At 28.4% G+C, this 13,883-nt stretch overlaps 1 protein-coding gene across 1 annotated transcript; it reads left to right on the top strand.

The window, feature by feature from the left end:
* Positions 1-5,601: 5,601 nt before the first annotated feature.
* LOC100784433 (protein HOTHEAD) lies at positions 5,602-12,115 on the top strand. Its single transcript, XM_003543545.4, has 6 exons — positions 5,602-5,761; positions 5,964-6,318; positions 8,906-9,216; positions 9,759-10,144; positions 10,678-11,246; positions 11,813-12,115. Exons 1-6 carry the CDS (start codon positions 5,680-5,682, stop codon positions 11,865-11,867), a joined length of 1,758 nt encoding a protein of 585 aa, XP_003543593.1. The 5' UTR covers positions 5,602-5,679; the 3' UTR covers positions 11,868-12,115.
* The last annotated feature ends 1,768 nt before the right edge of the window (positions 12,116-13,883 follow it).

Raw genomic sequence — 13,883 nt, 5'->3', positions numbered from 1 at the left:
ATATAGTTATATTTTAATATACTATTAAATATTTTAAAAAACAAATTTATTAATATACGTATTTATATATATATATTAAATATAAATATAAAAAAAATATAATTGAATTGAATTTATATATTGTACGATTTAAAATCTAATTGTTAGAGTATAAATTACTAGTATTCACAAACCTTATTGGCATTTATGTTCAATTTGTTGACTTTGTGCAAGGAACGTGAATATCATAAATTTCATTAAACCAGAATTGATGACTCAGGCTAATATGCCGTGGTGCATAACTATCAAAAGATGAACCTCGGGAAAATGATCAATATATAGCCGGACATAAAGAAAAATGATACATTCACAAATTTTCGCAGACGTTTAAATTCTGACAGTTAAAAAAAGATTTGAGTGAAGTTTAGTCGTTATTAATTTTAATTCATATAAAAGGGCAAGGATATGAATGGATTTGTATATGTACGTATTTTTACCTCCCAAATCAAATTAATGTCTGTCACCTAAAAAGAAAAAAAAAAAGTAATGAGAAATAAGGAATGCTGAAAATTTGATCAATATTTGTGATCTAAACACTTAATTGCCTGCCTAGATAAGTGAACACTGATCTTATTTTTTGGTTCAATACCAATTCTTGTAAGAAACCCTTTTAAAATATGATTGATAAATATTGATGGGATAACATAAGTATAATAATATAGAATAAGTAACCAAATATGATTTTTCATTTTACTTATATATGGTGGGGTATGGATGCACAACATAAATAGTTTAAAAGTAGATTAGAAAATTATATTCGCTGAGTCTAATCAGAATTGTTATATTGGGTATATATGGACAATTGTTTCCTGTTCTTTTCATATATTACTTTCGAAAATAATATAAGAAATACAGGAAAAAATTCCAAAAGTACAAGAAAAAAATACCTTAGACATGAGTCTAATCGTAATTATTATATTGGATATGAGTCTAATTAGACAAAAAGAATAATTGGTTGTTTTTTATGGACAAAATTTGGCATTCGCGGAGTTTGATCAAATTAATAGCTTTTTTTTTATGTTTTCATTCAATTTATTGAGTAATAATTGACTAAAATAAAATGGGTGTAATAGCAAATAATTTAATTAAATTCTTATTTCAAAAGTGTTTATCATATAAGCTTTCATGAATCACAATTGAAGAGGAAATACGGTTGAACATTTTACTTGTAAATTTAAAGTTGTTTATTAGTTATCATGAAAACTTTGAAATGATTAAACTAAAAAAAGTTATGGATATATTATAAATTATATATCTTCGTAACATCTCTCTAATACTTAACAAAAATATTTATTTCATAAAATAAGCTATAATTAATTATAAAAATGAGTTTTCTTAGTGCAAAGCTGTTAATATATAATATAGACACAGAAGTCTTTCTCAGAAGTTACATATTTCTTGTCAAAAAAAAAAAAAAAAACAGTTACATAGATAACTGTCAGAGAAAGGTACATTTCTTTTAGCGGTCCTAAAAGAAAGTCACTAAAAAAATACATTTTTAAAATATTTTTTTAAACTCTTACTTAATAGTTTTACGTTGTATCCCTTAAGAAAATATTAAAAATTTTCATATTTGTGTTTTGTTTTGTTCTATTTCGTGACTATTTTTAAAATTCAACATATTAATTAGTCCATTATTTTCAAGCAAATTAAATTCAGAGTACATCATGATTTTTTTTGACATAAGTACATCGTGATCTTTATGAAGTAAAATTTAAAGCTTAATATACAATCGTACTTATTCGGTTTTAAAGATTTGTTAAACTTTTAACTCCATTTTTGATCTCTGAAGCAGAGGTTAAATACATTAGAATTGTGTACATAGACATATAACAAGAGTTTGCACTTTGTAATTTATTTATTTTCTCTGGGAGGTGGGCGTGTGTTGCACAATTCTATTTTCGGTCGGGGAATTAAGAAGGATCCAACGACTTTGCTAGCTAGTAGTAATTCTACCATGCCCCCCCCTTTTCTTATGGCAATTTAAACTTTTCATGTCACACTTGCATGTAGCATGCATGTGCAAATTAATAATTCTCATGATCAATTTGGTGTATGCAACCAATATATTCATATCGTCTGCCTTTATGGCTAGTGTTGAAATAAATGAAATTAAAGCGCCACGAATCATCAACCCCTTCCTCTTGCATTACTAACTTTCCTTGTAATAATTTTTTTATTGATCGAATTATCACTTTCTCATTGAAAGTTTTTATTATATACTTATATACTAGTATTATTTTCTTGCAACCTTGTTTGTGGAGATAGGATAAGACTTTGGTTCGTGTTCTGGATTTGATATGGGTACAAACAAACAGATCTCCATACCCGTGTTTTCAGATGAATTAATATTTGTCTTCCTCATCACTTGGGATATATCTAGATAAATCAGATTACATGCATCAGAAGCCTTCACTATTTCGGCTTTGAACTTATAGTCGCTAGACACAAGAAACTGTAAGTCATAAAGAAGCAAATTAGAAAACAATAACATAAAGCAATGATTATTATATGTGTATCTTTGCATTTATTAATAATACACGAGTTGCACATCGTTTGGCAAATATTTGTACGTATGGTTATATATTAATATACATATATATACTTTCCCTCTTCTCCATTAATTTGTGCGAATTTGTTGGGGGGAGGAGGTGGTATGATAATTACTTGTCTTATTAATTGTATCTAGCAATTGTGGTTTGTATTATGCATTGAGATTGATCTTTTTAATTTCTGTTTAAATGCTTTTACGCAACCCATAATAATTAGATGCAAACGTTCGTATATGGAGATTGCACAATGAAGTACTTGTTTAATTAATTCGCTGATCCAAAATACCAAATTAATCTCCCAATCGATGAAGGGGGCTTAATTATTTCAAACGCTCTCCAAACTGTAGATCAACTAATATAATGGGTCATTCACTATCCAATTTGTCTTGCAATATCAATGTTACCAGTCAACCTGATAAACAGAATCACCAAATAATACCGGCAATGATCACCACAACAAAATTTTCTACGTCGGTGCTGAGACACGTCGCCATTATAGAGCTGTGACTTAGTAATAAGAAGAACCATCAATTTCCTCCAAGTCATGCCCTTGTAATAAGAACCAGAAAGGGTATAAGTATAATTTTTCAATAATGCAAAGTCTTAATATAATTAAACTAAAATTCAAAGACGTCAAAATGAAGATTTTAATATTTTTCTTCTAAAAACCATAAAACTGAGAAAAGAAAAGTAAATTTTTTATAATTATTAATCAAATGAAAATGAACAACCAACCAAAATACAGTGAATGGAGAGAAGTTACATATATTTGGTAGAATATTAAATATAGAGCTTTATTGCTCTTGCTGGTGAGTGAGCTGTCTTGGTGTAAAAGTGGTGTGGTTCAGTCTGCAGAGGATGTATGTGATCAACCAAATCCAACGGTCAGCTTCCTCTGAACTTCATTTCCTCATTAAATGCCTTCTTCAGATGTTGTTTCAGACTTTCTGAACAAGCACGGGAGAGTTACATTTATTGCCATTATTGCTTTCTGAGAATTTAGTTCGTTTTTTTTTTAAAATTTAATCACTTTATTATGTTAATTGTAAAATTTTGATTCATCCTTTAACTTTAGGTTTTGTATGTAATACCAAGTATTTACCATCAATGCTATTGTGACGACTGTATAGATACATATACTCTACTATACTCTTACATCAATATTTCCATTGAATAATGAATATAAAGTTATGACAAATGCTAATAAGTGTAGTAAGGTATTGATTAAGGGAGTGAAAGGATTTTTTTTTATTGAAATGTGAAATTCTTCTATGATTTTTAAATTTTACATAATTTTTAGTAAAACTTCCCCTTTTTAAGACATCAGTTTGCAAAATCTTAAAGCTAATGAATGAAACAAAGTTGTACAATTAAAATAATAAAGACCAAAATTGTAAAAAAAATAAAAAGAAAACCAAATTCACAAAATAATAATAATATACAAGAACAAAAAATATAGTTAACGAACTATTTTTATATTTCATATTATTTGTAGAGTATATATTCTTAAGAAAAGTATTGATTACATAAATATTATGATCAAATATTTTTAATGAAATACTAGTACTAAAAAATTATTTAAGTTTTGATGAGATTTTTTTTACAAAAATAAATAGTTATAATAAAAGTTAACAAATTTACTAATGAAAATTGTATTTAGATGACAGTAAAGTGCATAAATTATTGACGTTTACTCAAAATGATTACCTTTTTTATTTAATTTTTGAAAACCAAAAACTAACTGATTGTTTCCCTAAGATTATTTTCAACGAAATATGAACTATAATTTAATTTAATAATCTATACGCTCAAATCATTAAATTACTCGATTACTGATAGAATTAATTGAATTGTATTATATATTGAAATACGCAATAAATACAATAATAAAATTATTGCGATTAATATTGAGTTCTGGTTTAGCAGTTGTTAATACAGGACTTAATAATTAATTTGGTCCATGTTCAATTCTCAAGTATGGAAATTATATATACAGTACCAATTATTATTTTTCCCGTTCAAACTAGTTTATATCTATTAATACCAATTCTAGTCTGACATACGTTAGAAATAAGTTAGGTTGGGCTGGGGCTAGGTTTGTACAAGACTTCATCTTGACCCAAGTTTTAATTTAAAATCTAGGTATGACCTGCATGTTTATTTGGTATAAATCCTTTTTTTTAACGTTTTGTTCGGCCTTTTCAAAAGTATGGTTTGCCTTGAAAAACTTATTTAAATATTTATTTTGCAATAAATTCTTTTAAATAAGTCAACAAAACTTATGTCTGAATTAGTTGTTAACGTAAAAAAATTGACTTTTTTTAAGCGTGCAGTAAGATAATTGACTTAAGCATTTAAATAAAATAATAATTATATAACCTCAAAAATTACATTAAAAATTTAATGATAATATAAATTAACTTACATGAAGATTTTGTTATTATTATATTGTATTTTTAATTAAATAGATTTTTAAGAAAGTTATATTCTCACTTATTTAGCAAATAGGCCTAACCTGAGTTGGCCTAATATGTCTGCTGAGGCTACATTATAGGCTCTCAATGAATAACAACCTCACATGTTTTTAATCTCTAATAACTAAGACTGGCTACCTAGCTGGTTTATTGATTGAACTATATGGTCTAAGTAATTTTAATAATATTGTACTAAGTTTTATAAATTATTAATAAAATCATTTCTATCAATTAAACTAACAAAATCATATGTTAATAGTATAAATAATTTGAACTAGTTATAATATAAAAAATAATTATATATGATAAGTTTATTAATTTTTATAAGATTTATCTTAAAAGTTATACTAATTATTCATATGTGTAAAATTATTTTACTGTTAAACACATGACTATTAATATCATTCAATAAGTATTTTTTTTCATTTGATTTTTTAATTTTGAATACATTTTTCATGTGTATTAGAAAAAAATAATAAGTAGCTACACATTTATTGTAGAGATAGAATGTATTTGGAGAATATTTATATGGTGTACAGGCACACTCAAAAGAAGGCCAACCAGAGGCAGCCACTTAGAGGTTGAAGCAGCGCGCGGCTTCTTAGTGAGATTCAATGGCGTTCATTGGTGCAGTCAAATTCTTGCTGCAGCACTTACTTCTATTATGCCTCTTCAACTATCTACCTTTTTCTCAAGGTTATATCATATACCCTCAACTCAACAACGCCTTCTCAGTACAAATTTCCAAGCTTTGCTTTATAGTAGTAGTAGTATATTGTAACAATGACACAAATTAATCCGTCTCAAAATTAGCAATTTTCTGCATCAGTTAGCTACATAAAAGATATGGTGAGCAAATGCTACATTACATGAAAATAAATATGGTTGGTGCGCGCAGGTAAGCAGAACTGGAATGAAGGGTACCCGTTTATAAGAAGAGCAAGTTCATTGGGTTATAATGGGAAAAGTGGTGGGTATGATTATATAATAGTGGGGGGTGGAACAGCAGGGTGTCCATTGGCTGCAACACTGTCAAAGAAGTTCAAAGTTCTGGTGCTTGAGAGAGGAGGAGTCCCTTTCAACAACCCTAATGTCTCATTTCTGCACAACTTTCACATTACATTGGCAGACACTTCACCAACTTCGGCTTCTCAGTACTTCATTTCAACAGACGGAGTCCTCAATGCAAGGGGAAGGGTTTTGGGTGGCGCCACTTCCATTAACGCTGGCTTCTACACTAGAGCAGACCCAAGGTAACAACTTTTTTTCTTTTTTAAAACAAGAAAACCATTCAAGTATACATCAAGATCAATCAACTTATTTCGAGTATCTTTCTTATTTTTTTCATTTATTTTCTTATAACTAGTGATCTTATTATTATCATTAAAAAATAAATGATGAGAATAAAAAATAATTCTAAAACAATTAATCCTGAATTAAGTTGATTTCTACTTTCTATATATTAAATCTCTTAAACAAATAAGAAGTTTATTTTTTTGTAAAGAAAAAGAGTAAAATAAGTAGTTTTTTTTTTAAAAGATTGCTGTAAAAAAAAAGTAAAAGAACTTTGATAAAAGTTGTCTTCTTTTAATTTACTTTTTTTTGCGTCTTTATTTTGAATTATGAAAGTTGTATGCAACATTGTATGTTTTTTTTTTATATATATATAACTTGTACTTAATTAACTTTATTGTGCCAAATTTGAATATGAAATTATTATGTATTTTTTTAAAACAAGTATTTTAAAACTTTTTTCTCCGTTTATGTTCATTTTTTTTCTTTATCATTATGTTACAAGCTTATGTTGGATATTTTTTTCTTCTCATTTTTGTTTTAAGTGCAATTCATATATAGTTGACGCATTAAATAAAAATCTAAGTTTGATTAAAAATCATTATTTTCTATCAATATATGTCATTTTTTTTAGTATTGCTCGCGTGCATAGAAGGCTCAATTTTATGCTTATCCAGTCGTCTGCTTTCAACCATCAAGTACAAACATTTTGAATCCATTTGTATGTTTACGTCCAAAACATCATTTTACTCTAGTTAAACAATGGATGCTTTTTCCATTTTCCCTTTCTCTTTCGTTATCATTATTAGCTAGGTTTGGTTGCCAGCTGATTATTGTTTCTATTTTTGTTTCCAAAAGAAATTGTGTAGTGGGGTTAACATTTTGTATGCTACCCAATAGAAAACAAAGGGTACATAGCTATGTAGCCCATTAATACCTATAATTATTAGATAGTGGGCCAAGGTGAAGGAAGATCAGATGGCATTGACGACACTACTTCCCCAAAGCAGGCTATGTCTTTCAATTGGAAACTGATTGCTTAACCATTTTGAATAATTGAAGTTTGAAAACTTTTATTTCAAGATGAGTTTTAAATTTAATATAAAATTCTTAACCTAACCATTACAACTATATTTTTATTACTTCTAGTTCAACCTATTTTTCTTTTAAATAAAGTTGTACTTTATTATCATTTTTTTAAGTTGTGGATTGTATATATCCTACCCATTGATATGATATTCATGATAAGACTGCATCTTCTTTTTTTTTTTTTTCTTTAAGACTACATCTATTTAAAAAAAATAAAAATCCATTTCATCAAATAAATGCTCCTTGTGTGTTCCTTCATAACCCTATTTTATGTAATGGAAGTCGTTAGGTAAGAGTGTCAGATCTTAGGAAAAAGCAAGGGTGGAAAAAGCGACCACACACAATGTCATTCAATTTGTTTTTAGCTAGTTTTATTTTTCGGTAAAATCATTAAGGGGGACGTTGGATCCCTGGTTCTTTGCCCTGTGGTTCTATTCTAACCCTTGGAATAGGTATATAAATATAAATTCAAATTGCAAACGACAATGAAACTGTTTGATGTATCCACTGGATTTTGCAACCACGGATGCATTCAAACAATGAGTATTGCTGTTTGATGTTACATGGACCAGTCAATGTTACTTAATATTTATTATTTAAGGAGAAAAAGAGAGAGACATATAAGTGATAGTATATAAAAGAAGTGTTAATGTATCGTTACTGTTTGTCATCAATTGGAAATATTAGTGTGTGGCCGTGTGGGTGCATTGTTACTCTTTTTTTTTATTTTTTATTATTATGTTAAGAATAGAAATGACAACATGAATAGAACGAAGCTCCTTCATTTTTTTCGGATCTTGGGCTTTTAAAAGTTAAAGAAAATTTCTTATGACAAAATTAAAATATAAATATTTTAATAATATATAATTAGTAAAAAATAAAACTTTAACATTAAATATAACTATTTTTAATTTGTATATAATTTATTTATTTATTGTTATGATATCTTTCACTTTTTTAAATAGGTAGGAAGAATTTTTTTCACTTTTTCCATCTTATTGCTATCCATCTAAATAACACATTTTTTCTATTCTATTTTTCTTTTTCTAATTTTTAACTTTTATTTTTTTCCGCATTTCACTTGTATATATGTTGCAAACTACCGTTAGAGACCAAGAAACTAATTAAAAAATAAAAGTGATTCTTTTATTAAAACTTATATGCATTGTATAAATAAATATAAATATTCATTAATTATTTTATTTCTTAAAAAAAGAAAAGTTATCAAACACTAATTTAGAGAGAGAAGGATAATGTTAAAAAAGATAATAAATATTTTTTATATTATAAAAGAATAAATAAATTGAAAAAAGAAGGTAGTAAAACAACACTTAATTATTTCAAAATGAATAAAATATTTAACACTTGGAAGCAATTACACATGTTCAAAATAAGTAAACGTGACTATAAATTAGTATAGCATTAGTGATGAATAACATTTTGTACAATAAAATGCAGATTTATAAGGAAGGTGGGGTGGGATACAAAGCTAGTGAATGAGTCATATCCTTGGGTTGAGAAGCAGATTGTTCACCGGCCAAAGTTTTCAGATTGGCAGAGAGCAGTTAGGGACGGGCTTCTAGCTGCTGGTGTGTCTCCTTTCAACGGCTTCACCTATGATCACAAGTATGGAACCAAAGTTGGAGGAACCATTTTTGACAGATTTGGCCGTCGCCACACAGCTGCTGAATTGCTTGCTTCTGCCAACCCTCACAAACTTACTGTTTTGATCCATGCCACTGTCCAAAAGATTGTTTTTGATACAAAAGGTATGTATGTAAACACTATATATAACAAACATTTTTATAATCATATTCAAATGGTCATTTTATGTGAATTTTCATAATGTTGGACAACTAGTGTGAGTTTGAATTGAATTAGGTTTAGTCATTATAAATATAATTGATTACACAAAATAAGTTTTATATGTATAGGAGAATTAGTGTCCGTTTAAATCGAATTATTTTTTTTAGAGCGAGGGACTCAACCAAAAATGAATCGAATTGTTTTTTGTGATTATTTCAATATTTGATTATAGATATTATTGATTACCATTATAATTGACTTTTAAAATAAAATTTATATTTAAATATATTAAATAACAATGATTTTAAGACAATTTATATTGTTTAAATTATTTAAAAGAATCGTTTTTATAATAAAATTACCAAAAATATGACATTAGCTAATTTTATGTTTTATATTTAAAATGAAAAAAAAAATTCCCTAATTGAAAGTTAACACTTTAGGCCCTTATAAGTAGAGCTTACAATCACATACATGAGTGAAAATGGTGATGTTATTGTTGCAGGAAAAAGACCAAAAGCTACAGGGGTTATTTTCAAGGATGAAAATGGGAAGCAGCATGAGGCATATCTAGGAAATGACAGGCAGAGTGAGGTGATTGTGTCCAGTGGGGCACTTGGGACTCCTCAATTGCTATTGCTGAGTGGAATTGGCCCAAAAGCAGAGCTTCAGAAATTGAACATCCCTGTTGTGCTTGATAATCAATTTGTTGGGAAAGGCATGGCTGATAACCCCATGAACACAATTTTTGTTCCTTCCAAGAGACCAGTTCAGCAGTCACTCATAGAAACTGTTGGTATTACCAATTTGGGTGTCTACATTGAGACCAGCAGTGGGTTTGGCCAGTCCAAAGACAGCATTCACTGCCACCATGGTATCTTGTCAGCTGAGGTTTGCAATTTATTCACTAAATTTACTTATTGTGGGTACAAAATTACAAATAATGTTAGAGACTTAGAGAGCACATTGGAATGCTTAACTGTTGGGTGTTGTTGCAAGTCATTATCTCATACTATTAGAACATCTTTATTCATGCAATTAAAAATGACTTGCATAGTTTTCTCTCAAAATTTATATGTGCATGTCTCGTGACACATAACAATTTGCTTATGTAAGTAACTTTCTCTTTTTAATGCAATCTTCTCTTCCTTATAATTCACTATGTAGCAGTAGCTTAATTTTAGGTAACTCCTAAAGATATATACTAAAGATGCTCTTAGTATCTAAATTCCATTTAGCTTAATAAATTAATCATGACCAAAAAACACTAAGCAAACTACCTAGAAATTGATCTGAATTCTGAAATTGCATACTTTCATAACAAGGTCCCTGGAGCAATGCTAAGCATAATCCAGAAACATGCATAGTAAATTAGCAACTAATATCAGAAGTATTTTTTTTTTCTTTTTTGCATGATAAACCAGATTGGGCAGTTGTCCACAATTCCACCAAAGCAAAGATCACGAGAAGCTGTAAAAGCTTATGTGAAGAGCAAGAGAGACATACCAGTTGAAGCATTCAGGGGAGGGTTCATATTGTCAAAAGTTGCGAACCCTTGGTCAACAGGTGAGCTCAAGTTGATAAACACCAACGTAGAGGACAACCCTGCTGTTACCTTCAACTACTTCAGTCACCCTTATGATCTTAAGCGCTGTGTGGAGGGTATCCGCTTGGCAATAAAGGTTGTCCAGACAGAACACGTCACAAACTACACTTTGTGTGAGAGAGAAAATGCAGAGAAAATGCTTAACCTCAGTGTGAAGGCCAATATCAACCTCATTCCCAAGCATCCCAATGACACAAAGTCAGTAGAGCAGTTTTGTAGAGACTCTGTGATCACTATTTGGCACTACCATGGTGGGTGCCATGTGGGGAAGGTTGTTAACTCTGAGCATAAGGTTCTTGGTGTTGATAGACTTCGTGTGGTTGATGGCTCAACATTTTCTGAGTCGCCAGGAACCAACCCTCAAGCCACTGTGATGATGATGGGCAGGTATGTACATAGAGAACATAAACACTGAGTAAACATCTTTGGATTGACTTTTTTTTATTATTATTATTACCAGCAAATGTTAATTATGAGTTTTGTTAGTTTTTGTTACAATAGAGTATAAGATTGACTTTCTTTTCCTTTTAACCATCCAATCAACTTTATATCTCCTTTGGATTAACTTTGCTACTATAGAGTATAGAAGTTAGGGTGTCAAATTACCAATAAAAAATAAAGGTTAAGGTTCTTTATAGTTGCAACATTTTATAGTTGTTAGGTCTTGTACATTAAAATTAGACGTTTTAGTCCTCAGACATGCATTTTTAACTTCGTTTAGTGTCTTAAAACTGAACGATCGGGACTAAAATAGACTTAAAACTGTATATGTAGATATTAAAACTCTAGTTTCTAGTTACAGTGACCAAAACGTAAAAAATGATGTAAGCAGATAGATCAAATTTGTAATATATAAAACAAAACAATAAGTATAAAGATCAAATTTGTAATCAGACTAAATAATATTCCTCACCTAATTTGTATAGTTTATAATATATTTATGTTTTTCGCAGGTACATGGGACTGAAGATTTTAAGGGACAGGCTGGGGAAATTGGCTGGTATTTAAGGATGAGTGTGTAATATGAAAATTATCTAAAGAAAAATGAAAAAAAAAAAGTGTAATTCGAAGACAAGAAGGACTGTTAGTTATAGCATGTAGGGCTGGAAATTGATGTATTTTATTTGTTAATTGTCGGTGAAGAGTGATTGTTCTATTATCAAGTAAGTTTTGGTTTTTCTAAAAGGAAAAGTTGTTGCATCTCCTCAAAGCTGGGTTTAAACTGTAACCCATTTCTATAAAATACAGTTTGAGTACTTGTTGCTTGCCTTCAAATTTTTTAAAACAGGAAAATGATTAGAATCAATTCGTGACGTGGTGATGATGTACCTTATGTATAGAGTTGTTAAAATGAATCAGAGAATCATGGGTCAATCTAGTCCACCATAGGATCAGTCCATCTAATTTTTTTATAACATCTTAAAAATTGAACACGGTCCATTCAAGTTGAAATTGTGTGGTGTGGGTTAGATGAAATCGCCTACTCCACCTTAAAGAACAAAAAATAATAATAAATATGAAATGATTTTATCATTTTTTTAAAATATTGTTATTATATATTTATAATTATATGATTACCACATGTATTCGGCTTACCTTTCGGGCAAGATATTTTTTAGCTTGTTGTTGATATGTCTTATTGTAGATGTGGTGTGTGGACAATGAAAGATTAAATTTAATTAATATTTTATATTTTTTAAACTCATGAAATTAAAAAATAATGTTATAATTGATTATTTAAAGTTATGCTAAATATTTAAATTTAATTTTCAAAAACAATTAATTTTTTGTTGATTTCTTTAAATTGTTTTTTTAGAATTTAGGTGGATTGAAAAACCAGCCCTTTTAACCTATTAATCATTGGTGGGTTGGATCCAACCAATGTTTTTGTGCTTCAACGAAAAGTGAATCAAATTAAATTGATCCATTTATAAGAGAGATTAAGATAAATCAAATCCAACTGATCTATTTTCACATCTATATATATATATATATATATATATATATATATATATATATATATATATATATATATATATATGCAGAAAAATCAAATAGTTTCACACATATTTCAATCAAGTGCAACATATGACACCTTTAACTTACCAATAAGCAAGTGACTATCCACATCGGAATACTAACTGTACTCACTTATATTTAATTAAAAATTATTTCTTTATCAATATTTAGATACCACGATGACTTTGCTTTTGCATGCAAAAGTTTTACAAATCTTATTAAACACCTGCCAATTTATTTATTAGAAAACAAAAAAAAAAAACTTATAATATCAGCTGTGCAAAACAAAATCAGATCCAGTGCATATTAATGCATATGAAAGAGTAAAAAAAAAATCATTATAAACTCCTAATACATTTGTCGAGAGGTGATAATTATGAAAAATTAATAATCTAAAAAAAATATAATTACTTCCTTTTAATAGAAAAAAATATGAAAAATCAATTTTTATTTAACATGTTAGATTCCTATGATAGTATGAAAAACTCAATTTGATTAATATTAATTATTTTTTTATTTCTTTCGCCTGAAAAATTGACCAAGTCATATAATAAACTTTTTTATATTTATTCTTATTATATTTATTTTTCTTACCCTTATTTACTTTATTTAAAGAAGCACTTTAATCCTTTTTCCCCCTTCTAATCCTGTTACATAAGGAGGATCCATACCTCTCTTTTTCAAGATTTTTTTAACAAAATAAAACCAAATTTAGTTTTTTTTTGTATTATTTGTTTCTTCGCAAACAAGAAAGCAAGAAGGATGCAACTTTCTTTTACACACCAGCAATAGCACGAAAGAAACAAAGCACAAACACACGAACACATTTGGACGGTTATTGTTTTTTAAAGTAAACATTAATTAAAAAAATTATATATATATATATATATATATATATATAATATGTTTTTGCAGCAACACACGTTCGTGCATGTTTCATAAAAACTTTTTTGCTCAAAACAACAATTTCCTTTACACAGACAAAAAATTATCTAAAATAATGCT

Source organism: Glycine max, chromosome 13 (assembly GCF_000004515.6).
Source record: "Glycine max cultivar Williams 82 chromosome 13, Glycine_max_v4.0, whole genome shotgun sequence".
Taxonomy (NCBI): Eukaryota; Viridiplantae; Streptophyta; class Magnoliopsida; order Fabales; family Fabaceae; genus Glycine; species Glycine max.
Note: the sequence above shows the minus strand (reverse complement) of the source record. Positions and strands in the feature narration are given on the sequence as shown.

Excerpts from the sequence above, each read along its gene's own strand:
- LOC100784433 (XM_003543545.4), top strand. The coding sequence starts at position 5,680 with ATGGCGTTCATTGGTGCAGTCAAATTCTTGCTGCAGCACTTACTTCTA. Across the intron at positions 6,319-8,905 it reads TACACTAGAGCAGACCCAAG|ATTTATAAGGAAGGTGGGGT; the intron begins GTAACAACTTTT and ends AATAAAATGCAG. Across the intron at positions 11,247-11,812 it reads ACTGTGATGATGATGGGCAG|GTACATGGGACTGAAGATTT; the intron begins GTATGTACATAG and ends TGTTTTTCGCAG.